General features: G+C 39.6%; 2 protein-coding genes and 1 long non-coding RNA gene across 3 annotated transcripts; 1 reads left to right on the top strand and 2 right to left on the bottom strand.

Moving 5' to 3' along the window:
- Window positions 1-547: 547 nt before the first annotated feature.
- LOC133746229 (endoglucanase 5) lies at window positions 548-3,749 on the top strand. The gene is made up of 9 exons (XM_062174406.1): window positions 548-843; window positions 951-1,163; window positions 1,415-1,615; window positions 1,725-1,811; window positions 1,912-2,076; window positions 2,166-2,289; window positions 2,470-2,961; window positions 3,069-3,152; window positions 3,270-3,749. Exons 1-9 carry the CDS (start codon window positions 625-627, stop codon window positions 3,557-3,559), a joined length of 1,875 nt encoding a protein of 624 aa, XP_062030390.1. The 5' UTR covers window positions 548-624; the 3' UTR covers window positions 3,560-3,749.
- A 1,812-nt stretch (window positions 3,750-5,561) lies between these two features.
- Window positions 5,562-12,830, bottom strand: LOC133742170 (uncharacterized). Its single transcript, XR_009862387.1, has 2 exons — window positions 12,504-12,830; window positions 5,562-5,811 (listed from the first exon to the last, which is right to left on the bottom strand). It is a non-coding gene; the product is annotated as an uncharacterized LOC133742170 (long non-coding RNA).
- Window positions 12,831-13,911: 1,081 nt separating this feature from the next.
- On the bottom strand, window positions 13,912-17,335 carry LOC133743306 (probable receptor-like protein kinase At1g11050). Its single transcript, XM_062171184.1, has 2 exons — window positions 15,165-17,335; window positions 13,912-14,507 (listed from the first exon to the last, which is right to left on the bottom strand). The coding sequence occupies exons 1-2, from the start codon at window positions 17,129-17,131 to the stop codon at window positions 14,492-14,494; spliced, it is 1,983 nt and encodes a 660-aa protein (XP_062027168.1). The 5' UTR covers window positions 17,132-17,335; the 3' UTR covers window positions 13,912-14,491.
- Window positions 17,336-26,782: the final 9,447 nt, after the last annotated feature.

The raw sequence follows: 26,782 nt of genomic DNA, 5'->3' as shown, positions 1-26,782 counted from the left end.
TAGCTGTGAGATTTTGTTAGACATGTTAGCAATGCACTGTTGTTATATTGACCATAACCATTTTCCATCCAAGTCTTCACCGTATCTTTGTATATCTTGTTTCAGATGCATAATGAATCTATATATGTTAGATTTTGTCTTCCCGTTGAGAATATTTCGAGTTGAGGTTCTTGTACCTTGATCGTGCAAGAATGTTTGATTACTGGATACAGGAATTAAGTCTCTGTTTGTCTCCTTCCAACAGAGCATTAGTTTTATTAATTAATCAAATAGCACTTTGTCAAACATGCCCAATTCCATCAACGTGGGGAGCTCTACTTCAGTTCTGAAAGGAAAGGACGTGTAATCGTTTTGTACTATAAAATAATAGAATAAATAGCAGAACGTGAGGACTACACCTATATGTTATAGGAGAATTTGATTGGTATCAATTTCTTCTCTGCCTCGGTTGTTGGTGAGCCTCAACAAGAAAAATAAGCTCTTTCCCTCTTAGTTCTTTTACATAAGCTAGGAAGGTACTGCAAGACTTGAGAAACTATATATATCATATGCATATATAGACTATACAGTAGTGATTATAAATTGTTCTGCATTCTCTAAGCCACCTAGCTACCTAGCTAAGTCATGATGTTCATGAGGAGCTGCACCAAAATTGCACAAGTCTCCCTAGCTTTGCTAATGCTACTTGGTGTGGAAGCAGCCACTGCTTCAGAGTTTAACTACGGCGAGGCTTTAGACAAGAGTTTGCTCTTTTTCGAGGCACAAAGATCTGGTAAACTGCTCCCAAACCAGCGAGTCAAGTGGCGCAGTGACTCAGGACTTAAGGATGGCCTAGCTCAAGGGGTACTAATCGACTTAATTCTAATAGCTGACATTCTTTCTAATGATCAAGTCTTTTTTATCCATCTTATGTTTTACATTCTGACTAGTTACTAAATTTTCGTAATCAGGTGGACCTGGTTGGAGGGTATTATGATGCAGGGGATCATGTGAAATTTGGACTACCAATGGCATTCACAGTGACAATGCTTTCATGGGGAGCTATTGAGTTCAGGAAGGAGATCACAGATTTAGACCAATTAGGTCAGACATTATGGGCCATTAGATGGGGCACTGACTATTTCATCAAAGCACATCCACAGCCTAATGTTCTTTGGGGACAGGTATACATCTATATCTATGTATCCCCATATTTTCTTCAGAGATAGATAGAGTTTGGTGACCTAGCCAGCAAGTTATGTGTTCATATGTACAAGTATCCATGAAATCATCATTGAGTTGTTGACCACTATGCGTAAGTTCGATATACATAATTGATTCATTCTCTAACACTCAAGCTTTAAAGGTCTGTCGTTATCTAGCTACCGATGCAGTAGTGTTATTGATGAAAAAATTTACTTGATCGAACTTTCAGGTAGGAGATGGGAACTCTGATCACTATTGTTGGGAGCGCGCAGAGGACATGACAACTCCAAGAAATGCTTACAAAATTGATGAAAATCATCCCGGTTCAGACATTGCTGGTGAAACTGCAGCTGCCTTGGCCTCAGCTGCCATAGCTTTCAAGCCTTACAACTCTTCCTACTCCAATCTCCTCTTAGTTCATGCAAAACAGGTTTTCTTTCTTTCTTTCTTTCTTTCTTTCCTTAATTGCCTAAAAAATTATAACACTAACAAATAGTACGCAACATAAGTTTTAACAAATGAATTGGAATCTGTTGCAGCTTTTCTCATTTGCAGATAGATTCCGAGGATTATATGATGAATCCATTGAAGATGCTAAGGACTTCTACACCTCATCGGGTTACTCCGTAAGACTTTTATTTTTCTTTCTTCCCATTGTTTTTAACAAATATACCTAGCTAGCTAATGAGCTACCTACTTATCTATGGTTATTATTTGATACTTAAGGACGAGCTACTATGGGCTGCGGCATGGCTCTACGAAGCAACCAACGATGACTACTACCTCAAGTATGTGGTGGACAATGCCGTGTATATGGGTGGAACTGGATGGTCAGTCAAAGAGTTTTCTTGGGATAACAAATATGCTGGTGTCCAAATCCTTCTCACAAAGGTATCTATCAGATATTCAGATTACAAAGCTTGATCCCCTAATTCTTCAAAGAAACATAGATTTTGAGCCACTATATATCATCAATGCAGGTTTTGTTAGAGGGAAGAGGTGGTGCATATACTTCCACACTGAAACAATATCAGGCCAAAGCAGATTACTTTGCCTGTGCTTGTCTGCAGAAAAATGATGGCTACAATGTCCACACAACTCCTGGTTAGTTTCACTTATTCAATGACTAGATCTAATGACGAAAGATCAAAAGAAATCTTTGTCCTCTGATCAAAATAAGCATAAACGGAAGTTTGAAAGAATAAAAATCTATGTCATCAGTTTCAGCCCCTTCCTACTGCTTTGGTACTAATTTCTTATCTAAAAACCAACTTCAATTTCCAGGGGGCTTGTTATACGTGCGTGAATGGAACAACTTGCAGTATGTTACTTCTGCTTCGTTTCTTCTAGCAGTTTACTCCGATTATCTCTCTGCTGCAAATGCCAAGCTCAATTGTCCGGAAGGACAAATTCAACCTCAAGAGGTCCTCAACTTTGCAAAGTCTCAGGTTGACTACATTCTTGGTAAAAACCCCAAGTCAATGAGCTACATAGTTGGGTATGGAGCAAAGTATCCAGTTCATGTACACCACAGAGATGCTTCCATTCCTTCTATATCAGTTCTTCATGCTGTGGTTGGATGTGTGCAAGGATTTGAGATATGGTATCACCGCACTGAGGGAAATCCTAATGTCGTCTATGGGGCACTTGTGGGAGGTCCTGACCAGAATGACAACTTCTCCGATGACCGCTCCAACTATGAAGGGACAGAGCCTACAATTTCTGGCACTGGTCCCCTAGTAGGCCTCTTCTCTAAGCTACAGAGTTTAAATGGTGGTATGATTCTTATCACTCATGAATCATGATTAGTGCAAAGTTCCATTTTAATTAATCCAAGGTTTAACATTTCTAATGTCGTGCTACTTAACTCTATGACATTACAGGTTTCAATAGAGGATCACCAAAATCCCATACACCCACACCAAGTGCCTATCACCCTGAAACAACAGCACCCCCAAAAAAATCAGGTAATTGTTCATCCATTTCTTTTGCCATTACAATACTCTATAGAATATCAAGTACAAAACCTGTTATTAGGCTATGCTCAATCATAGGTTGTTGACTTGAGACTTCATCTTCTGCAGATACTCCTATCAAATTCCTTCACTCTATAACTAGCACATGGACTGTTGCAAAAACAAGTTATTATCGACACAAGGTGATACTAAAGAACACATCCCAGAAACCGATAACAAATGTGAAGCTGGTGCTTGGAAACCTCGAAGGGCCGTTATGGGGTCTCTCTCCAACTCCACAGAAGAACACATATGAGCTTCCTCAATGGCAGAAAGTCCTGCAGCCTGGCGCCGAGTGCACTTTTGTTTACGTTCAAGGTGGCCCTCAGGCAAAGATATCTATTCAAAGCTACAATTGATCGACTATTCAAACAAGATGCCAACACATTTTTCCTCGTCAAAATGTAATTTGCTACTGTAAATTTTTTTAAAGTTAAGTTGAAAATTTTGTTATCCAATCCACCCTGAATCCCTGATGTTATTCAGCGTACCGGAATTGATCTTTAGCTCTCTGACTTGTGTATCTGGGGTTTGACATCTAATGGCCAGTTTTCAGCCTATTTATGACTTTCTCCCCAGAGTCCCACTGACACTTTAAATGGAGATGAAGATCGACCTTCATTTGGTGCATTAGGCAAATAGTAGGAACTACATAGGGTAATCACCCTCTTATCAGATTGTAAGCGATTCCGGCCTAGTGTATGGCACAAAAAAGAATAGCTATTCTGGCAAAACGGGCAAACTCTGATCTAGTTACTTTGTATAACGAAGACAAATACCCTAAACCTAACAATGTCACTATGAAGCATGATGTGGTGATCTAGACAACAAAAAGGAGAACAGATGAAGAAAACCACCACTTCGACAATCGATTTTGGAGGACTCAGGTGCCAACTAAGGTTGGTCGGTCACAATTTTAAATATTGACCAAATTACTAATGAATTTTATTTTCATTAAATCTTGTGTCTACAGTATCTATCAATGATATTTTTAGTGCAAAAATGCCTATTGCTTTTTTCTTTTTTACTTCACTAAAAAAAGCAATGCTTTTTAGTTAAATTTTAACCAAAATAGCTAAAATGTCAGTTAGCTTAGAATAATCGACATCGTGGAGGTCACAGGTTCAAATCTCACTGGCATCATGGAAGAGGTGGAGTGAGGTTTTTTTTTTAAAAAAAAAACTTTTTTTTTCCTCCTTTTTATGTCTTTGTTGGTAATTTGACATGAGTTGCTAAAGTCAACTATAGCTTGAAAAAAGAGAGAGGTTCAAATACCAATATTGGAGGTATGAATAGAAGCTCTCATGTCATTTTGGCTAGACACTTTAGAAATACGTCTGTGCTCTCTATTATAGTTAGTTTTGAATTTAGAGCTATTTACCAAAAAGGTTATATTAGCTGGTCAAAGCTCCATGCGGAGTGGTCCACTTTATTTGGACCATGCGGACAGTAGAAAAACACGGAGCACTGGTCATTACCAAAACAAACAGTATAATTGTTATTTATTACGAAATTGCCACCTTTTATATTAAATAGTCTTCAACTGTATATCTTTCGTAAGTCAATCTTAAACCAAATTGCCAATTAGTATTATTATTTTTTTTATAGAAAATGATTGAACTCGATCTAACTCCTCATTTCTCACTTCTCACTATGTTAAAATCTCAGCAGCAATAAGATATGACTACTGACCTCAGTAGCAAATAAGACATGCATATTGAATCTCAGTAGCAAATAAAATATGACTACAAACCATAAATAGAAGATCAGGTATAACTTACAGGCTCACAAAAAAAATATGATATGCCTATTGACCCTTTTTTAGCAAACATATATAACAGGACTACTGACCATCAATAGCAAATATGAGATGGCTTACTAGCTCACAAAAAAGAAAACGATATGGCTATTGACCCTCAAAAACACACATGACATGCATATTGAACCTCAGTAGCCTTAGTAGTAAATAGAATAGAACTACTGACCCTCAATAGCAAATAAGGTAGATTCACTATTGCTACTGATCTTCAGTAACAAACAGTTGGCAAAATCAAACTCCATAAAAAATTAATTTCATAATGCATGGATGGATTTAAAATGAGTTTGCTGTCAATACCTATCTAATACAATTAACTAAACTAAAACATAAATACCATGAAAAACACAAATGCAAGGCTGTATTGCTTCATGAGTTGACGACCAGGGCTACTGTGAATGGTGATCGTACATCGCAACAGTAATCAAGAATGATTCTCAATAGCATTCAACCAATTCTGAAACATTCAACCAATTTCAGCTTTCAATTATTAAGAACAACTCTCAGAAAGCTACTGATTCTCAATAGCATTTCAAAAAGAGATCTATTTTGTTAATATTTTGCTGAATTCTATTTCAACTCATTTCTCTCAATACAAAAATAATAGTTACAGAATATTTGATTCAACTAGACTAAGAAAACACTAATAATATCATATGAGTACAAAACACGAGATTCTGAAGCTGTACGTTCGATCTTCTTATTTCTACACATTTTTTGATCAGCTTTCTTCCTCATTAACATGCAAAGATCAAGATTTTCCATCTTTTGTCACTCAATTTCAATGACTGAAATCTGTACCAAAACTAACAATTATAAGTAACAGGAAATTACCTGGATGAATAGCAAATATATATTGCTATTGACCCTCAATAACAAATACGTATCGTTACTAACCCTCAGTATGTTACTGATCCTCAGTATCAAATAGATGTTGCTACTGAATCGTAGTAGCAAATAGATAATTCAATGATAGTCAACAACACAAAGGTATTTGCACCATCACTTAAAAAACAGGAACATCTATTAGTGCAAAAGAAGATTGCTATTAACCCTCAGTAACAAATAGATATCATACTAACCCTCAGTAGCAAATAGATATCCGCTATTGAATCTTATTAGCTAATAGATATTTCATTGACATTCAATAACACTAAGATATTTGCATTATCACTAACACAACAGCAACATCTTTTAGTGCAAAAGTTGATTGCTTTGAAATATAGTAAAATATAAAAATTGCTATTAACACTCAATAGAAAATGTACAATTGCATCTTCAAAAACACAATAGAAACATTTTTCATTGCCCAAAAAAATTGTTAGTTACAATCAGTATCAAATAGATATTTTTATTGACGTGCTAAAACATATTTTCTCAAAATACTATTGTAACTCAATTACTAACAATGTGGATTAGATTCATGTTCATTCCATGGGAGAAACCCACCATAAAGTGAAGTGAGCATCTCAATGAAAAACAAATTCACTATTATTAGTGACTTTCAGTAACAAACAATCCGCAAAATCATAATGAGGGAGATATAAGGTGTAAGTGTGAAATTACAACTTTTTTCCTGAACGACTGAAACCCTAGCTAGGTCGTCCGCCTCTTCTCCATGGCGGCCGGCAGTCCCATAACCCCAAAGCCCTCTTATGCAGCCACCCTAGCCGCTGATTCCCCTCTTCCTTTTGCAATAGCCGATCTGCCAGCACCCTTCACAGAAGATGGCTTGGTCTCTGTCCGTATTTCTGAAGAGCCATTTCTCCGGGGACTTGATCGCTGCAAGACCAACCTGATCGGTCGCGCCACGGTACCAACCAAAACTCCAGAATTGGTTCAGCAACTGAAATCGCTTTGGTCTAATCTCAATCCTTGGACTGTAGCGCCGCTTGGACGTGGCTTTTTCATGCTTCAGTTTAGCACGTTGATTGACATGCAACGAGTTTGGTCCTTGGGTTCTGTCCGTCTCAGCTCTGGGATGCTTCGTTTAATCAAGTGGTCGCCTGACTTCTCTCCACTAACGTACAAAAACTCCTTTGCCCAAGTATGGATTCGCTTGTGGGATTTGAGTTTTGCATACTGGGATCAGCAAACCCTTTTTGAAATTGCTTCAGGGATTGGTACTCCTTTGAAGCTCGATCCCCGTACAAAGAATCGTACGAATGGTTTGTATGCCAAAATCCTAGTCGATGTAGACTTCTCGCAATCGCCTCCGGATAAACTTAGAATAACTCGAGCTAATGGTGAAGTGGTAATAGTTGGAGTCGAATTTGAATCTGTGCCGGCTGTTTGTAGTAAGTGTGGGATTGTAGGCCATGTTGCTTCCTCTTGTCAGGTTATTCAGGAGGCTAATATTGATATACCAACTCTGCGAGGACGGTCAGTAGAGCGGACTACTCGTAGGCGCCGTAAAGCTAGGTCACGTAAGACTGATTCTGCTGCAGTCCCAATATCTACATCAACGCAGGTTGTAATCCCAGGCTTTGAATCACTACCCTCTATGCCGGATGCGCGCACCATTGCCCATGTTTCTCAGCACAATGCCTTACAGCAGACTGAATAGCTCATCGAGCCGTCTGCAGAACCCATTAGGGCTCAGGCAGGAGACGCACAAGTGCAAAGAGTAGAGGAAGTGCAGGCCTCCTCCTCGCTAAGTGTGCCTCCAGGTTTTCAAAGAGTTTTGCCGGGAACAGAACAAGAGTTGGTTCCCTTGGATGAAGTGAGTTCTGCCTGTGTCCATACCGTGGAAGTGGAAGAGGGAGAGTTCACTCCAGTCATCTCCAAGAAAAACAAAAAATTGCAGAAATATGAGGCAGTCTTGAAGCCTAAGGCAGGTAAAGCAACGTCAGTATGTCCTCTCTACAAGGGGGCAAAGCAAAAGCTTTATAAATGAATGTTGTTTTCTGGAATGCCCGGGGCTTCGCAAATGAAGACACGCAGCGGGTATTAAATAATCTGGTACGTAGCTATAAGCCTAAATTAGTTTTTGTTTCGGAACCTTTTGTTGTTCCTGAAGTTCTTCCCAGCTCTCTCTGGAAAATGTTAAATCTTAGTTTATGTGCTACTAATGATCGGGGGTCACAAGCCCCAAATCTGTGGTTGTTATGTCCTATTGATGTCAGGCCCACTCTTCTCTCTGCAACTGGCCAACAGATAACAATTTCTTGCTCTCTAGATGGTGTTGCTTGTACCATTACAGCAGTTTATGCCAGAACTACAATTCAGGGTCGACGTCAACTATGGCATGATTTGTCGGTTATTCATCAAAATGGAATTCAGGGGCCGTGGTTGATGCTTGGTGATTTTAATTGTGTTCTTGGTGCACATGAAAAACGGGGAGGGAATGTGCCCAATGCTATAGCTTGTCGGGATTTCCAGCAAATGTGTACTTCTTGTGGCATGTTGGATATTGACACCAAAGGAGTTTTCTATACTTGGTCGAATGGCAGAACTGATGTTAGACTTGACAGAGCTTTTGGAAATTCTGACTGGTTTGAAGCATGGGCAGCCTTTGAGTGTCGTGCCCTTACCAAGGCCTCTTCTGATCATCACCCTATCATGGTTACTTGTTCTCGGCTGACTTTTATTCCCCATGCTCCATTCCGATTTCAAGGTATGTGGCTGCAGCATCCGGGTTTCCTTGCTATGGTGAGAGATTTTTGGACTAGTCTTGCAATTTATGGTTGCCCAATGTATATTCTAGCAACTAAACTTCGCGCTTTGAAAGCTATGCTAAAGGCCTGGAACATTAATTCCTTTGGTGATATTAATCAAAGAGTTAAAGCTTCTAGGGCTGCTTTGGATAGTGTGCAGCAAGAAATTTCAGATTTGGGACCTACAGAGGACAGAATTAGGTGTGAAGAGACGGCCACTCTGAGTTACCAAACAGACTTATCAATGCAGGAATCTTTCCTGAGAAGCAAAGCACGTGTTCGTTGGTTAATTGAAGGGGATAGAAATACGGCTTTCCTGCATAATCTGGTGAAGATACGTCGCGTTCATAAATCACTAACATCAATCAAAGTTGGTTCTCAAGTCTTTCATGGCCAGGATCAGATTGCTCAACAAGTGGTACACCATTTTGAGGCTTTGTTCAGCAGGGACTCTACTATTACTGACACAGGGTTAGTTAATCGCACAATTCCTGCCCTAGTCACTGAGGCAGAGAATTTGAGTCTAACAACTAGACCCACAGTGGAGGAGATTCATGAGGCGGTTTTGAATTTGGATGGTTCTAGTGCGCCAGGTCCTGATGGTTTTGGGGGTATCTTTTTTCAGCAGTGTTGGGAAGTGGTTGCTTTGGATGTAATTGCTGCGGTAAATAGTTTTTTTGATAATGGCTTCTTTCTTCCACATTTCAATTCCAGCCTACTTATCCTTGTTCCCAAGAAGGATGAGGCTGATAGTATCTCAGATTATCGTCCCATTGCACTGGCAAATTTCACCTTCAAGGTGATCACAAAAATCTTGGCTGACAGGCTTGGTTTGGTTGCTTCCAGAATTGTATCCTCCAATCAAAGTGGCTTTATAAAGGGTCACTCTATTGCTGATCCTATTATCCTTACTTCTGAATGTGTGAACCTTCTTGACAGGAAAAGTAAATGGGGTAATATTGCAATCAAATTAGACATCAGCAAGGCTTTTGATACGTTAGATTGGGCTTTTTTACTCCGGGTTCTTCAAGCTTTTGGCTTTGCTCCAACTTTTATTTCCTGGATTCACAGAATTCTTCAGTCTGCTTGGTTGTCAGTCCAAATCAATGGTAACTCATGTGGGTTTTTTCAATGCTCACGGGGAGTTCGACAAGGTGATCCCCTTTCTCCTCTACTTTTTTGTTTAGCGGAAGAGGTATTAAGTCGAGGTTTGCCTAAGATGGTCTCCAAGGGTAAAATCTCTCCCATTGCAGCCCCTCGACGAGTTAACCCTCCCTCCCATGTTCTTTTTGCTGATGATGTAATGGTGTTTATGCAAGGTAACCCTCGTAGTCTTCGTGCTCTTATGAAATTTTTGGAAGAATATGCAATTAACTCAGGTCAGGTAGTGAGTAAGAATAAGTCATCTGTTTTTTTGGGAAAATATGCTCAGCGCCGCAAAGTTTTTATTCAGCATGTTTTGGGCATCAGAGAAGGATCGTTGCCTTTTACTTATCTGGGGGTCCCTATTTTTAAAGGGTGCCCGAAGCCGTCATACTTCCGAGCCATTGCAGACAAAGTGAGACGCAGCCTTTCTTCTTGGAAGGGTAAGCAACTCTCACAGGCTGCCAGACTTCAATTAATTTCTTCTGTTACTCAGAGTCAGCTCTTGCATAGCTTTCAAGTATATTCTTGGCCGCGGCCTCTTCTTTTGAAGGTGCAACAATGGACACGGAATTTTTTTTGGTCTGGGGATCCTTTAAAGAAAGGATTAGCGCTTATTGCATGGGATACTTGCTGCCGTCCACTTGATCAAGGTGGGTTGGGTTTAAAGAATTTATTTCATTTCAACCGTGCTCTGCTCCTAAAGAATTGTTGGAACATTGTCAATTCCTCTTCCCCTTCAGCAGCCTTTCTGAGGGAGCGATTCTTTTCCTCCGACCTGCGTCTATTGCAGTATTATCAGCGTTCCTCTGTTTGGCCAGGCTTAAAGAAATTATGGGATTCCTTCTATGCGTCTGTTCAATGGTTGGTGGGAGATGGTAGTAGAATTTCTTTTTGTTCAGACAATTGGTTGGGTACTCCAATCTCATCCATGCATCGAATCACGCCAGTGGTGCGGTCCCTTATGCCTGTCAAGGTCAGTGATTTCATTAGGGACAAGCAATGGGCAATTCCTTCTACCTTTAATTTTTTCTTCCCAGACCTTGCTTCAAGAATTTCTAAAGTGGTGTTGCCTCTGGAGAATGGGGTGGACCAGGTTATTTGGCCACATAATGCTGCTGGGGTTTTAACTTCAAAGGAAGCTTTTGATTTTATTTCACCCCCTAAGCCGAAGGTAGACTGGTGCAAGTTGATTTGGAATAAAGCTTTGCAACCGCGAAAAAGCTTGGTGGCTTGGAAGGTTTTAAATAAGCGGATTTTAACAGATGATTGGTTAGTAAGAAGGGGAATCTATCTTTGCTCTCAGTGTTCTATCTGCCGGTCTCAAGGTGAGTCTTTACATCATCTGTTTTTTGATTGCAGCTTAGTTCATGAATTTTGGGTTTGGCTTGCCTCTTTCTTCCGAATCAGTCTGTTGCCAGGTGCATCTCTAGTTGATCTTATTTCCCCTGACACGTTAATCGGGCTGGCTAGTTCTTCAAAAATTCTATGGAGCTTTGCTTTTTGCAATGCTCTTTGGTGTATTTGGACAGAGAGGAATAAAATCAGGTTCCAAGAGGCTACTTTTAATTTAGCAAGGTTCAAGCATTGGTTTCTAACTTCTTTGAAAGAGTCTGCATCCATTCATTTTATGTCATGTTCTAATGCTTCTTCCATGCAAGGCTTGTTTGCGGTTCTTGGCCTTTCTTCCCTTACTGTAAAGGCCCCAAAGTACATTCCAGTGCAATGGATTCCTCCCCCAATTCAGTGGTTGAAGGTTAACACTGATGGTTCCTTTCGCAGCGTTGAGATGGCAGGATTTGGGGGGATTTTTAGAGATCATGAGGGTCATTTTAGAGGCGCTTTTGCCCAAAAAGTGGAAGCTCCGTGTGCAATTGATGCAGAAGTGTTGGCAGTTATTGAGGCTATGAGGATTGCCTGGGCTAAGAGTTGGACTCACATCTGGCTTGAAACAGATTCTATTCTTGTTGTTCAGTATTTCAAGAATCCAAATTTGATCCCATGGAGGCTGCGGATTGCATGGTATAACTGCTTGTATCTCACTCGTATGATTCATTTTAGGGTCTCTCACACTTTTCGGGAAGGGAACACCGTGGCTGATGCTCTTGCTAATCATGGTGCGCTTAATGAGGGTTACAATTGGTGGGATGATGTGCCTACCTTTATAGCTAGGCCTTATGGGCGGGATTTGTCCTCTATGATTAACTATAGGTTTCGTTGATGGGTTTTGTAGTTTTTATTTTTTTCTTTTTCTTTTTTGTAATTCTGTTATTTTGTCTGTTTCTTTTGGCGTTTGTTTTTCTCTGCACAGGGAAAGAGGACTTGTCTCTTCCTTGTTTTTACAGGTTGGGTTTTGGTTTGGTCCCCCCAACGGATTTGTATTGGTCTTTTTATGTTTTAATAAAATAGGGGGATGGGGGGTGGGTTCCCAGAGTGTGGCAGACCCTTCTCCTTCGGGATTGAGGGTGGGATTTGTTCCCTAAATTGTCTGCCTCCGAGGAACTAATATCGCCTAATCCTTTATTTTTTTTTTTTTAAAAAAAAAAAATACTTTATAAAAGTTTGAGTTTATAATGCATGAATGGATATAATCATTTATAATCACTATGCAGCATGTATATAACCATGTCAGGAATTGAGTTTACTGTCAAAATATATCATAAACAAACTAAATTAGAACACAATTACCTTGAACTTTGTGTCAATTCTTCCATGAGATGGTGACTGAAGACCCGATAAACGACAACCTTAACTCACAAGAATAATCACAGATGCTAGAGCCCAAGATGTGCAATTGAAAGGACTTCGATTCCCAAATTTCACAGAAAGAGAGAGAGAGATCTATCTCTTTAGCTGAAACAAACATGCAGAAGAAATCGATTCCAATCAAATAATTGCTTAACAAATCGTTATAATTGCATAACTAATCTCAATCGAACTAGGATTCAGAAATCCTAATCTCTCTCTCTCTCTGAATGAAGCAGGTGACAGATCTTGATCTGATATTGTTGAAGATCGTAGAGGGGTGGTTCTGTCAATTGTTATCTAACAGAAAAATTAATAAAAAATAAAGAAAATGCCCGCACGGGCTTTAATGGTCCGCATGGGCCTTATGGCCACTCCGCATGGGAAAACAGCCATTGGGCTTTGCGGATGGTAAATAATTGATTAAAATTGTAGTTATAGGTAATTTGTTATTGAATTTATATTATTTTTTAAATGAAGATTAAATAGTTTAAATATATTTATAAATTACATAAAATAACTCAAAATGAATGTTTTAAAATTTAAATTATAGAGAGCCTCAACCCGCTCTCATATTTAGGAGCGAGATAGCTAAAAGTTATAATAGAGAGCCACTTATTAGGAGTCTGGTGCAGCAGCTAAAATATACAAAAAACTAAACATGCTCTCTAAAATAGTTAAAAGAGCAAAAATAGAGAGTATGGTGACCTAGCCTTGGATATGAACCTAGCCTAAACCAACAATTAGCCTTGGAAGAGACTCTCTATTTTTGCTCTTTAACTATTTTAGAGAGCATGTTTAGTTTATTACACAGAGGAAGTCTCAAAATAGAGAGCTAGAGATCCATCAATAAACCAGGTAGCATTGTTGGTTCTTTTAAACTTTCCTAGGGTAATTGGTTTACGGCTGAATTGCGTCGCTCTTCCTTGCTTGGAAATGGTGTTAGATGTTGCAATTTCTTTATCTTTGATCTGCAGTTTATTAGGAAATGGAGAAATTGCCATATTCTTTAATCAAATTTCCAAAAATCTTGGAATCTTGTGAAAATTACCTCTGATGCTGCTGGAGAATGGAGCGTTGCTCAAACAAAGTCTACTGTGAGTAAAAACTATATTTTCAATATGCTTATGTGGAAGAAGCTGGCCTCTCATGGGATATATCAAGCTAAATGTTGATGGTACTCATACTAGTATATCTGGGAAAATTGGAGCTGGAGTAGTGCTCAAGAATGCTTCTAGTGAGTGGATTAGTGGCTTCCAAATCTTAGATGTTGAAACGTGGGGTTTGTATCATGACCAAAACCTGTATTAGGAATACCACAAAATAACAGACGCACTTTACAATGAATCAATAAACCCAATTAGAACCGAGAATCATAATACTCATTCAGTTCCATTTAACTCGATACAAAAACATATTCATAACAAAATAATAATAAAAAATAAATAAATAGAACCTTCACAAAAATAGTAAAGATAACAAACTTGGATGGAATTCTACCACCAAGCACAAGGGCTTTGCACCTCACTTGGATGGAATTGAACGATAATGCGTATTTCCGAGGGATTGAAGTCGTGAATCTCCATCTCCAATTCCCCCGTTTTTTTTTCCTGGTGCATGATTTACAAATTTCACGGGAAGTGCTACCAAACAGAGCCACCTTTGGGTGGTGGAATCGTGAAATGCTGAGTTTTCTTTAAATTCCAGCATTTTTTTCCTTCATCCAAACACAACCTGAAGAAGTTGAATATCAGGCTCCTTATTACCATTCAATTGGTTGCAGGCCCGGATCTCAAAGTTGCGCCTCTTGCCAAACCCTACGATCTTTGAGAGACAGTAAACTCTAGCAAAGCATCATGAAGGGGTTGGAGCTCGAACTGATGGGAGAGAACCATGGACGGGCTAATCATTTCAACTAACCCCTCTATTGGTCACTCTCCGATAAACCTGTTGTGTATCATAAATATCAATCATGCTACTTAAACCAGATGATAAACAGTTATCTAGTATCGCACAACCATGAACGACTTATCCATGACGATGAAACTTACTTCAAATATTGCAACACATGGAAATTGGAAATACAGCTACAATCAAGAGTGAATTTCTCATCAGTCATTTCCACTGAACATTACTAGTACTATGGAAGAAACAGGAAATGTTTTCACTGATATCACATGATTGTCAAATCCAAATTATCATCCCTTTCCGACGCATTCTTCCGACCACTTAGAGTCAACTTTGCTTCCCAAGTTTAGCTGGCTCAATCAATATACATAGTACTTTGCTTACACCCTTTTCTAGTGGTCATTTGCACTATTTATCACAACAAGCCTCGATTGTATTTTGTTAACATAACAAGATCACAATAACTTACAACTTTATAGAACATACTGTAACCCATCCTACAATGGCTGGCTTAACTCCTGTCCTCACATTTTGAGATCATAGTATAGCCTATTGTTGGTTTATGAGTTTCTATATCATATGTATTTACATTCTCAATTACCACATGCCTAGTTAATACATAAAATGGTACAGGGCTTCTAAATTTCTATATCGTTCAAGTATAGGAATAATACAATCACACACTTTTCTGATTACCTGAGCATGTCTCCACTATGTAATCTTGGCCCGCTCAAAGCTGGTGATATGCTGAAAGTATTACCGTCGCCATAACATGAAGGGTGACCAAGAGGCATTGGCCTATCTGGAATCGGTGGCACCTCAATATCCCCTTCCAACATTTTCAGTGCATCCAAAATGCTAGGCCGTAAAGCAACCATTACATGAGCACACAAAATCCCAACAAGCAAAAATCTTTCCATTATGCTCTTTGGATTTGAATTGACACTGTCCCCCTCTTTCAACAGTGATTTGTCTAAGGCCTCTTCAACTTTCCCAGATTTTATTAATGACCAAGCCCAATCCGTGATCAAGAATGCTCGCGGGGATCCCAAGGAAGATAGATCAAGAGCTTTTCTCCCACACATGATCTCCAAAACAACAACTCCAAAGCTATAAACATCGCTCTTCTCGGTCAGCTGTCCATAAAGAGCATATTCAGGGGCCAAATACCCGTGAGTCCCTGCCACTCTAGTTGTTAGATGAGACTGGCCTTCCATACTTTGCTTTGCGAGCCCAAAATCTGCCACTCTTGCTCTCATATCTACATCTAGTAGTATGTTTGTTGCCTTAATATCTCTGTGATATATTGCAGGCTTCACTCCATAATGCAAATAAGCTAGTCCCTTGGCCACATCCAAGATTATGCCCTTCCTTTGAGGCCAAGTCAAGGGCCTCCTTTCAATTCCACGCTGACTACTAGACAGAGAAAGAAATAGATGGTCATCTAGATTTCCATTCGGCATGTAATCATATACAAGGTACCTGTTACTTCCCCTCTCTTCATAATTGTCCTCCCCCTCAACCACACAACACCCTCTAAGCGGAACCAGATTCCGATGCTTCAAATTGCTAATAATCTCAACCTCATTGCAGAATTCAGCATCCCCTTGAAAATCAGACTCTATAACTTTCTTAACAGCAACAGTAGTTCCATCAGATAGAACACCCTTGTAAACAAGACCAAATCCACCTCGGCCTATGAAATTCTTCTGCGAAAAGTTATTAGTAGCCTTCTCAAGGTCCTGAATTTTAAACCAAATGGAACCCGTGTTGGGTCTAACTCTAATCCTAGCCTCTCTTTCATCCAAATCAAAACCAGAATCCATTCTCGACCCAACAACCCTTTTGTTCCTCCACCTCCTGTCATACCAAAAATACAACCCCAACAAACTAGACATAACAAACACAGCAACCCCAGCACCGGTGAGGCCGAAAATAAGACCTGTGTTGCTCTTTTTGGGCGAGCCCACATTAGAATCCAATGACAAACTAAAAATACAAGTCACAGCACCATTGCTCTCAGGTCCAAACTCATTGATGATACCAGCAGCATAAAGAATTGTAAAGTACCAACAATCTCTAGAGTGAGAAGAGTTACCATCAACGGCGATCAACTGTTGCTGAACCTTGAGGCCCGCGGCCACGCAAGCGTCGCAGGAGGAGAGATCAGTAAGGTCTGGTCGGCAGGAAGAATCCAGAGCAGTGGTGCCATTGAACTTGGAGACCCAGTCTTGGGAAGACTCAATATGGGCACAGATGTTGGGGGTGATGACAAACTGTGAAGGGTCAAAGCAGTAGGAGACCAAAGTGGAAGGGAGGGAGAGGGAGGTGAGCTTGGACTGGAAATTCTGGAGGCAGGAGTTTGAGGTGGGTAGGTTGGGGAGTTGAAACAGAGTGGTTTCTTTGAGGTGCTGGGCAAGGGCTATTCCATAGAGAGACAAGAGGGTTTGGCAGCATGGGATCTGGGTGATGTCCATTTGTGGGGTTTTGGGAGGGCCTTGGAAGTTTCGGCATAAGGAGGAGTTGAAGGGGATTCTAAGGACATAGCTCAGATCCATGGGGCATGATGTGGTTGTGTTGGTTGAGTTTGTGGATTGGGTAGAGATGAGAGCGAGTTGTAGGGAGAGAGACACAAACAACAGAAACCCACCTAGCTTCATCATATCTGAGTCTGGCTGTGCTGGATGAACTAGGCTTGGGTTGATGGATTACAGAGAGGGGAAGTATCAAAGTAAAAATAATGGAAAGGAAGAAAGAAAGTGGGTTTCTGTTGTGAGCATGAAGGGACGATGATGAATGAGTTTGGTCAAACTTTCTGTTCCTATTCCTCATTTCTGGCGGCTGTTGATTCTACTGTACTCTGCAGGCCAAAAGATTCTGGCTGCTGGCTTGGTGTCAGTCACAATACAAACTAGGAAATCGAGCGTGACCAAAACGCGCTCTCTATTTTTGCATCGGAACCCAAACAATTCAGGTATTTGTTTGTAATTTACCCAAAAAGAACCATAAATATTGTCAAACACATATATATAGTACGTGTGTCCGTGTGGGTAAGGCTAGTTATTTTATACAAAAAAAAAAAAAAAGTAATATATATATATAGTAAATTCTTTTTAATCATTTTTGATAACCAAATGATTATATATTTGATTAATTTTTTATACACACAATTTTTACATATGAATCTGAAAAATCAGTTGTTGAAATTACATGATTAGGTTGCATAATAGTGGAATATAGTAAAAATACTCATATTTTGAATTTGAGGATGTTATCAATTTTGGAGAGGTAATGTGCCTGGTAGAATTTATTAGGAGTTCTTTGTAATTTTCCTATTTTAGGAACGTAGTAGGAAGTATAGTTGGAGCAACCTTTTACTTTTTTAGATTCTCCCTAAATTTTGTCTAATGAGCTCGAATAGGGAGCTCATTGGAGATGCTTTACGATAATGGCCCATGCTGACTTTTCTTTTCTTTTCTTTTTTGTTTGTAATGAAACTTTCCATTCAAAACACCCAAAGGCAAAGACTGAGATTGGACTCCAAGGGCACAACTAAGAGTCTCAAGAAACAAACATTGTCGGCCATCAAGCCAAACTCGCATAGCAACCTATTACACCAAATTAAATAAACACTAAACATCTACACTTTCCGAAAAAATAAACAAGCAAACTAGCTAGAGAATGAAACTGGTAAAAGTAGAGAGTTATGTCGTTAACCACTGCAAGTGGCCTAGTGATTCTTGCCTAGTTGGGTATGCTCTCCAACCTAGGTTCGAACCCCGAAGCTGTCAAAGTGGCCAGGCACTGTGCTGCAATGCACAATTGGAGCATTTCACATGCGCAGAAGGGGTTATCTTGGGCCTAGGAAGCCTTTGGGTTCCCCTTGACACAGTAAAAAAAAAATAGAGTTATGTCGTTGTCGATCCTTCTACATCAGTATTCTTAAGTGGGTGGCTTGGTAAGCAAGCTACCTTTAGCATCGGTAAAATCCCTATCAATAATAGGCCAGAGAAGGAGACCCTCCCTACTTCAATGGAAAGGGGGGAATCACTGTTTCACAGCCGCTCCTCTACAGCTACCTTTCACCCAACATGATCACGAACGAAGACAGAGAATTGCGTAGATAGAAGGCAAGGAAGGTCGTCCTTTGAGAGAATGAAGACAAGGGAAGTTGGGAATCTGTTAACCCACAACTCAGCGCACAACTTCTGCCTGGTAAGTGAGGCCAAGCAATTATCAGCTTGATTCACTTCACGAGAACCCAGCACCATCTAATCTGGGAGAAAGTAGCTTGCTTATACTTAATCTGTTGGAGAATAGGATAAATCTCCCAGTAAGGATGCTTCTTTCCTTTAATTTCATCCATTGCAACTCGATCGGGAATCTAATTCAATTACAATTTTTTCCTATCCACTTGCAGATGCCAACGATAGAGCTTCTGAGATTGCCATCAATTCTACTTACATAGTAGAGTTTGCATGGATTTGGTTTGTGAATCCTCCCACCAATTAGCATGAGTCATTTCTAGCAATAACACACCCACACATGCTGTTAGGAATTCGACCTAGAATTCCTCTTACGGAAGCAGACAAGTGCAAAACAATATAGATAAACGATAGAGAAAAGAAACACGAACTTGTTAACGAGGTTCAGCAAAGAACTTTGCCTACGTCCCTGGGCTGGTTGGGTTTCACTATAGAAGAAGAAGAATACAAGAGTCAGAAGAAGTTCTCACCAACTCTCAAGACCTCACTTGCTCTCTCTGTTTAATGCTTCAAAGACTTGATCTACTACTACAACCTATGCCCCTATTTATAGATATCTAACCAGACCCTATAAGACATTGGAAACCTATTCCCAATAGACATAGAAACCATTACCAAGTAGGATTATGTAAGCAGGTAGGAAACAATCAAAACTCCTCTTTGATCAAGGATTAACAAATCCTTATCCTATGTGGAATCGGATGCACACACCCAACACATGTTGCTCCAATTTTCTCACACCAGGATCCATCAGTGTTCAATTTGATGAAATCTGATTGAGGAGGTACCCATTTCTGATCACAAACTTTTCCTTCCAAACAATTATGATTAGAGACTTGACTTCGGTTTTTTTGACTGATTTGAAGGAATTCTGAGACAGCAGCAACAGCCTTAGAAACAACAATCCTTGGATCAAGCAACTGCTCTCCTTTATGCTCATACAATATTGAGCATCTCGCTTTTCAAATGTGCCAGCAGGTGAACGCCATATGAGTAAGAATCCAATTCATGTTTTCTTTGGTAAAGACTTTACTATACACTAGACCAGTAATCCACCTATCAAAGTTGGTGAGACTGTTGGTTTACCTTGTAACTGATGGGGCTAGCAAACCAAACCTTCTGTACCTACTTGTATAAGAAGAACAAATATTATATTGATTCTAGGGCTGGATGGCATAGAGGGCAAAGGGGAGGTATTTGTAATCTTTCTTTTATACAGAGATAGCATGGTAGGAATAAAGCTTGAAACTACTTTCCACAGAAAGATTTTAATTTTTGGTAGTGTGTTTGTATTTCATCGCAATTTCCAAACTAGAGGTTGTGAGCTATGAGATGAATGGGCATTGAGGTTTGTCTGTTTGAGAATTCTTTCTTGACACCTATGGTACCTAGATTTGATAGTGTATCTCCCTGATTAAGAATCTCCAACAAATATTTTTTTGATCTCCTGAATTCATCCTGATTAAGCATATAGTCAATGGAGTTAATGGAATTTGTGTCCTATCCATGTAGGTCCTCATCGATCAGATACGCAACATAGATTGGAACATCAACTAGGATAGGTAGGTTTGTAGTGGGATGGCCCAAAGGGTTACTCCTTAGTCAAGAATTTACACAGATCTTTATCGATTTTCCATTTACCACTTCCCATCTTGCACCATTTGCAATAACATTCCACCCTTCCAATAGGCTAGACCAAGCCCAAGAGGCCTTTCCCCATTTTAAAGTTGTCATGAAGTTCCCGTCTGGGAAGTAGATTCCTTTGATTACTTGAGCCCAGAAAGAATTGGGATTCTGAATTAGCCTTCAACATTGTTTTGCCAAGAGAGCTCAATTAAAAGACTCCACATCTCGAAATCTCATTCCTCTTGAAAGCTTAAAGCTGCACCTCTCTTTCCAACTCTTCCAGTGTACTTTGTTTGACTCTTCAGAGCTCCCCCACTGGAAATTTGCAATGGAGGAGTTAAATTCCATTGCATAGGTTTGTAGGAAATTTAAAGCACGACATTGGGTAGTTTGGCATAGCAAATGCAACGGCTTTTAGTAACACTTCTTTCTCTGCTTAATTGGAGATTACAATTTTTCCAGCCTCGTATCTTCTCTGATGTTCTTTCCTTGACATATCCTAGTACCTCCTTTTTGGAACGACCCCTAAATGGTGGGCAATCCAAGGTAATTTCCTTGGATTATCAGTCCCCTTGATCCCCAAAGTATCACAAAGCTGCATTCTCAAATCTACTAGGGAATTAGGGCTAAAGAAAATGCTAGACTTGTCAAAATTTATAGCTTGACCTAAAGCCCTGCAATACATATGGAGAATTTCCAGAATGTTGTTGCAATTTCGCTGGGTAGCATCTAGGAAGAGAAGGGAATAGTCAGCGAAAGATAGATGAGAAATCATGATATGCTAAAAGTAAGCATATAATTTAACCCTGAAAATGTCATCGTTAGTATACGGTAAATAGGGATCGTTCAAATCCGGGGATTGAGGGTACACCTGTCATTTTAAAACAATTAAAGAATTAAATGTAATACAAAGTATAATATTTACAAAAATAAAATAAAGTATATATACAGATAACAAAACCAAGGGGGTTTAGACTTAGGGTTTTCGAAAATTAAAGTAAACAAAAGAAATAAAATATAAAAACACAAGTACAAGAATGAAACGTAAGAAACAAAGATCAAAACCAATTCCATTTAATCAAAATCGACTCAAACCCTATAATTGATCATCTAAGTCATGAGAAAGAAGTTGATCATGTGAAACATTCAAAGCAAATGATTTCCCATATTTTACTTTCCTTTACTAATTAACCTAAGTGAAAGCACCTAGATCAACCCTATCATACATGCAATCAAAGTCTAGAAAGCTAGCTAATCAACACATGTTCAACGCAATAGACATAGAGAAAGGTTATCAACTTAAGTGCACAACCTAGTATGAATAAGTTCATCTATTTGCAATTATTTTCAATTAAATTCGACCTTTGTCCAAAGCCTTTACTACTTTTGATTCAAGTTCACAAAACTATTAGGTGAATCATGTACTTAAATCTAGCATCAATTATATGTAAACCCTAGATGTTTCGAACGATATAAGATAAACACACAAACGATATCAATCAAGAAAATTTAATTGAACAAACTCACATAAGCAACTTTAGAATCACAATCATAGGAATCGAAAATTTCATTCAATCATAAGAATTGGGCTTTAAACTTTGCCCTAATGTTATTGTTAACTGGAAACAATTCCAACGAAAATCAAACAAGGAAAACCCAAAAGGTTACAAAGAAAGAGAACGAATTACACTGTGAGTTGGAGATGGAGATGGAGGGCTTGACGTTGGGTTCTTGAATCTTGGAAGCAAGTCTTCAAGGTGGATGATGGAGGTTAGGTCACACGGCTCCTTCTTCTCTTCTTCTTCCTTGCTTGAAAACCGTGGAGCTTGCAACTAGAGAATGGAGAGAGGGAGAGAGATACTTGACGTTTTTGGTGTGATTTTTCTGAATGGGAGGAATTCTCTTTCGTCAAGTCTAGGAGGGAGTATATATAGGGGACGGCAAGGTGCTGTCCATGCTTCATGAATCTTCTTTTATTTTCCCAAAAATTATTAAATCATGCCACACAGCTTCAACCAATCATGTAGCGCCATGTAAGCCCTGGTGTGTCAACCAACCAATCAAAACTCTCCAAAATTAAGTCCATATCCCTTAAAATATATTATTGCAGAAATATAGGATTTTTTTTCTGATTTTCTTCACCAATTTCGGCCACAATATCCTTAGAAAAAGTAGGGAACGAATCTAGACTTGTTTTGAACCTTTTCTTGTTGCACACACTTCTTCTTTCCTTAAAACTCCCCCTAGAAAATCTCCAACGTAATCTCTTGATTTTCTTCTTGATTTTCACGTTGCCTCCTTCTTTCTCTCTTGATATTTCACGGCAAAACTCAAACAAATCCTCCAAAAATATCTCTTATGCGTCACAAACCCTAATTTGTTTGGGCTTTTATCCATTTTTCCGAAATCCACATTAATTTAGAAGGATCTTGGGCCTCTATGTGCTATGCCATATAGTCTCCTAGTGCCTCCAGGAATCTTCCTCCAACGTCAATTTCCTTTATTTTTCCGCTCATGCTTCCTTGTTTGCTCAAGAGTCTTGCTTTGACAAAGTTTCCTTTTCTGAACAGGGTTTCCTGGTTGAAACAGGGTTTCCTGGCTGGACCAGGAAAACTTCATTTCTTCGTTTCAGCTCATTTATGCAGTCCTTGAGCTCCCTCCAACGTTCTCCAACTTTTCTTTCCCTTTCTGAGCTTATTTCAGCTTGTTTGCTCCATAGGACCTGCATGAAAATGGAAACTATTACTAAAAATGGAAACTTTCTAAAAATAGTAACTTTCCTAAACAAGAAAGATTTATTTAAGGAAATAACTAAGTAAATATGAGGAAATAACAATTAAAACGTCGCATTAAAATGCTCCTATCAAATCACAGCCCATACCTAATCTGTATACCTTGAAGGTCTGACCTCCTACATTATAAGAGATTATATGTGATAATACTTCACTACTAGGGTAAACAAGTAGGAAGATAAGGGGTCTCCCTATCGGAGACATCTAGATGGCTCAAAATTCTTTCCCACTTTTCCATTCAAAATCACTAAGAAGAATATAGTAGAAAAGCGTTCCCTGATCAGAGAGACCCATAATCAAAGCCCATCTTAATCAACAGTATTCTCAGAAAATCTGATTCAATCATATCGTAGGCCTTGTTCATATCTAGCTTGATTCCCATTTGAAACTGCTTTGTGGATTTCTTCAATTTCAAGTGGTGAAAGATTTCATGAGCATTTTGGAAAGGGGAAACAAGGTCAAGGAGTCAAGGTTTTAGCCTATTTGCGAGCACTTCTGAAAGAATCTTGTAAGCATAATTGCACAAGTTTATTGGCCTAAAATTCCTGACTTCTTCATGGCAAGGATTTTTTGGGATAAGAACAATATGTGTCTTATTGAAAGCTTTAAGCAGGTTACCATACGAAAAGAAATCAAGTGCTGCATTTTGAACCACCTCTCCAATAATTTCCATAATTTGGTATAGAACAACCCTGAGAAGCCATCACCACCTGGAGATTTAAGGGCTCTAATTGATGCACTGTAAGTTTAATTTCTTCAAGATCAATGGGTTTCACCAAATTGGATTCACCAAATTATCATTCATTTCTTGAGTTACCGAGGAGGGCACAAACTTAAGAACTTCACCAAATGGCCCATATTGACTCACTAGTGCATTAATTAAACTAATTGTCAATTTAAAATTACAATTGTTATGTTTTATGATGTGTTTTCAAATAGATTTACCATAATACGAAATTGAAATATTAGATTTAAAAGTGGTTAGAAAAATAAGTTTTTAGGTGTTTTATTCATCGTCAAAAGTGGTTTTTTTTCTCTCTTTAACTCTCGTACGAGAGATTTGGCTGTCGACGCTCACTTGGCTGGATATGGCGGCAAACCTACGAGTCTATGACTAGGACGGTGGGGATCTGTTCTCTTGTCTCTACTGATTGGATTAAGGGCAGTGGCGCGGGGAAATTTCTTTGACGTGCTTCCCTATTATTTGGCTCCTGTGAGTTCTGTATATTCATCATCTTCACTATTGTAGGATGGGATGATGGTTTGGTGGTGGATTTAGAAAGCGATGGAGATTCGGTGAGAACAGGCGGCAGTTCACTAGTTTTGGTTTTAGGACCGGGATTGCTTCGCTCCCATTCCAATGGATTCAATGTGGGTAGAAGTGATGCATCGATTAGTGCATGGTCGACAGTGCCAAATTTTAGGACTTCGATAGGTGGTATTGATCACGTCCCAGATGGTTTTTGTGACGGCGTTGATCTACTATCAGTGAGGATGGATTGCACCTGGTCGGTCTCGAGGGCAAGTGAGCTTTGGCAAGCTTTGATTGGTGGTTTCCGGTTTTGTACTTTACCGTACAAGGATGGTAGTGGATGCGGTGGTATCATCGGCGGGCGCGATGGCATTTTAGCTATGGCGGTAGCGGTGCTTTGAAGGAGGCCAACAGAGTTGTTGTAGTTGGGATTGGTGGCTTTGGCCTTTGGCTGTCTGCTAAGGTTTCTCAAAGCTGGGCTCATTGGGCTCCTTGATAGGTTCATAATTTCATACATTTTTATACCCTTAAATGTAGGATTCTATACTTAGTTCTTGTTATTTTTGAGTCATTTACTTTGTATTTGTGTTTTGTAGGTTAAATTGGAGAAAAGAAAGATTTGGAGCTTAAAGTCAAATGCATGATTGAAAGGGTGCTTGCTATCCTGAGTGTCCAAAATTGTCTCTACTATGCGTCAACTTTGAGGATTAAACTGTATCTTCTCACAAGGAATTAGCAGGCAAGCCTTATACCATTGGAAAGATATGGATGTTAACTTTCTGAGGAATTTTACAGAAGTGGATTCGCATTCTTGTGGAGCAAGTTATGATGATTTAAGTGAACCTAGTTCGGAAAGGTAGATTCTGACGGATTTTGCATATCTTTTCAGAATTTGACTTGTGACGCCCAAGTCCGTTATTCTTAGCACTTGAATGGAACAAGACTGAACGTGTCTGGCATATTTGGAGTAATTTCTTGCGTTGACTATAATAACCTTGAGTTTCTTTGAAGAGAAGAAATCTATTCCAAGTTGGACTAGAAGACTTAAGAAGCCCAAGTCAAGTAGGAATTAAAAAGGGACATACAAGGTAGAAACCTAGGACGTCTAGAGACACAAGAGGCAGCAGATTTCGCAGAGAACAAGGAGAAGAGAAGCTCTCATCATCGCTGGACCCAAGTTCCTCAATTCTTCCATTGTTTGTTTCATGTTTTTTTTTTAGGGAGAATTTTTCAAACAGTACATGAACTAAAGGTCACTGTGAATTAAGGTTCCTCACTTTACACTAACTACACTTTGGTACCTGAATTAATAAAACCCGACACAGTTTTGGTACCTGTCGTCACTAACTCCGTTAGTTGCAAGCCACCTGGCATATTTTCAAGGGTAAAATTGTCTCTTGACTATTCACCTTTACAAAGTCATTTTTTTTTAATAAAAAATAAAAGACAGTCAATCCCATCACCATTGAACTTGGGCATCTGGGTATTCTTCTTCATCCATTTCTTGCTCATGGGTTTCTGGGTTCGAAGCCCACTGAGATCTTAGACCTCTAAGATATGGTTTTTGCTGTAATCTGATCGCAACCATCCAATCTATCCATCAATCAATGGCTGGAATTTGCTGCGAACTAGTTGGAGAAAGCAAGACTTCGGCTCCGATTGAGCCCAGCTTCCAGACCTCGAGATGCCGGAGATTGGATCTTTTGCTGATTAAGTGTATTGTCGCCAATCACTTGGTGGTGCAGCAAACGGTGGATAACGGCTGGAAGCGGCAGAAGCTAGATCTGTTGCGCCAACATCAGCGACCCATCGTGACCCATCAGCGACCAGATCGTGAACCATCTTACTCTGATGCCAACATCAGCGACCCAGACATTCGACATCAGCAACCCATAAACATCGGCGACCCAGACAACCAACACCACCTTCACAATTCACCCGCCATGCTTAAGCTTTGAAACCCTAGATTAAGTTCTCAATCTTTCTCAGTCTCAGAAGATAACGATTGAAGCTATCATTTCAGTTTTCTGGGTCAGGAAACCATGGATCGAAGATCAAAACTTTGAGAGAGGGAGAAGAAGAGGAATGAAGGAAGAAAAGAGAGAAAAATTGGGTTAGCCCGGTTGGAGGCTGGGGCTTGGTTGCGACGCAGGGCTCGGCCTGGAGAGGCTAGGGCGGCTGACGACGACTTGGCTTTGAGGAATGGCAGCTACGGTTTGTCTGGGCTTCTGGGCAGTAGGTGAAGGCAGAGCGGAGGAGATTAGATCATTAAGTGAGAGTCTTGAATTAGGAGATGGGATGAGCACAAGCTATTTTCTGCTTGAATTGCAGAAAGCAGGGAAGGAGATTGGAGGTGAGATTTGATCATGACCGAGCGAG

The sequence above is a fragment of the Rosa rugosa genome, chromosome 4 (genome assembly GCF_958449725.1).
Source record: "Rosa rugosa chromosome 4, drRosRugo1.1, whole genome shotgun sequence".
In the NCBI taxonomy this organism is placed as follows: domain Eukaryota; kingdom Viridiplantae; phylum Streptophyta; class Magnoliopsida; order Rosales; family Rosaceae; genus Rosa; species Rosa rugosa.
Note: the sequence above shows the minus strand (reverse complement) of the source record. Positions and strands in the feature narration are given on the sequence as shown.

What these genes read in the sequence shown, in the direction of transcription:
- LOC133743306 (XM_062171184.1), bottom strand. Translation starts at nt 17,131, where the DNA reads ATGATGAAGCTAGGTGGGTTTCTGTTGTTTGTGTCTCTCTCCCTACAA.
- LOC133746229 (XM_062174406.1), top strand. Translation starts at nt 625, where the DNA reads ATGATGTTCATGAGGAGCTGCACCAAAATTGCACAAGTCTCCCTAGCT. An exon ending in TCTTAGTTCATGCAAAACAG is followed by an intron (nt 1,616 to 1,724) that starts GTTTTCTTTCTT and finishes AATCTGTTGCAG; the next exon opens with CTTTTCTCATTTGCAGATAG. An exon ending in GCTACAGAGTTTAAATGGTG is followed by an intron (nt 2,962 to 3,068) that starts GTATGATTCTTA and finishes ATGACATTACAG; the next exon opens with GTTTCAATAGAGGATCACCA.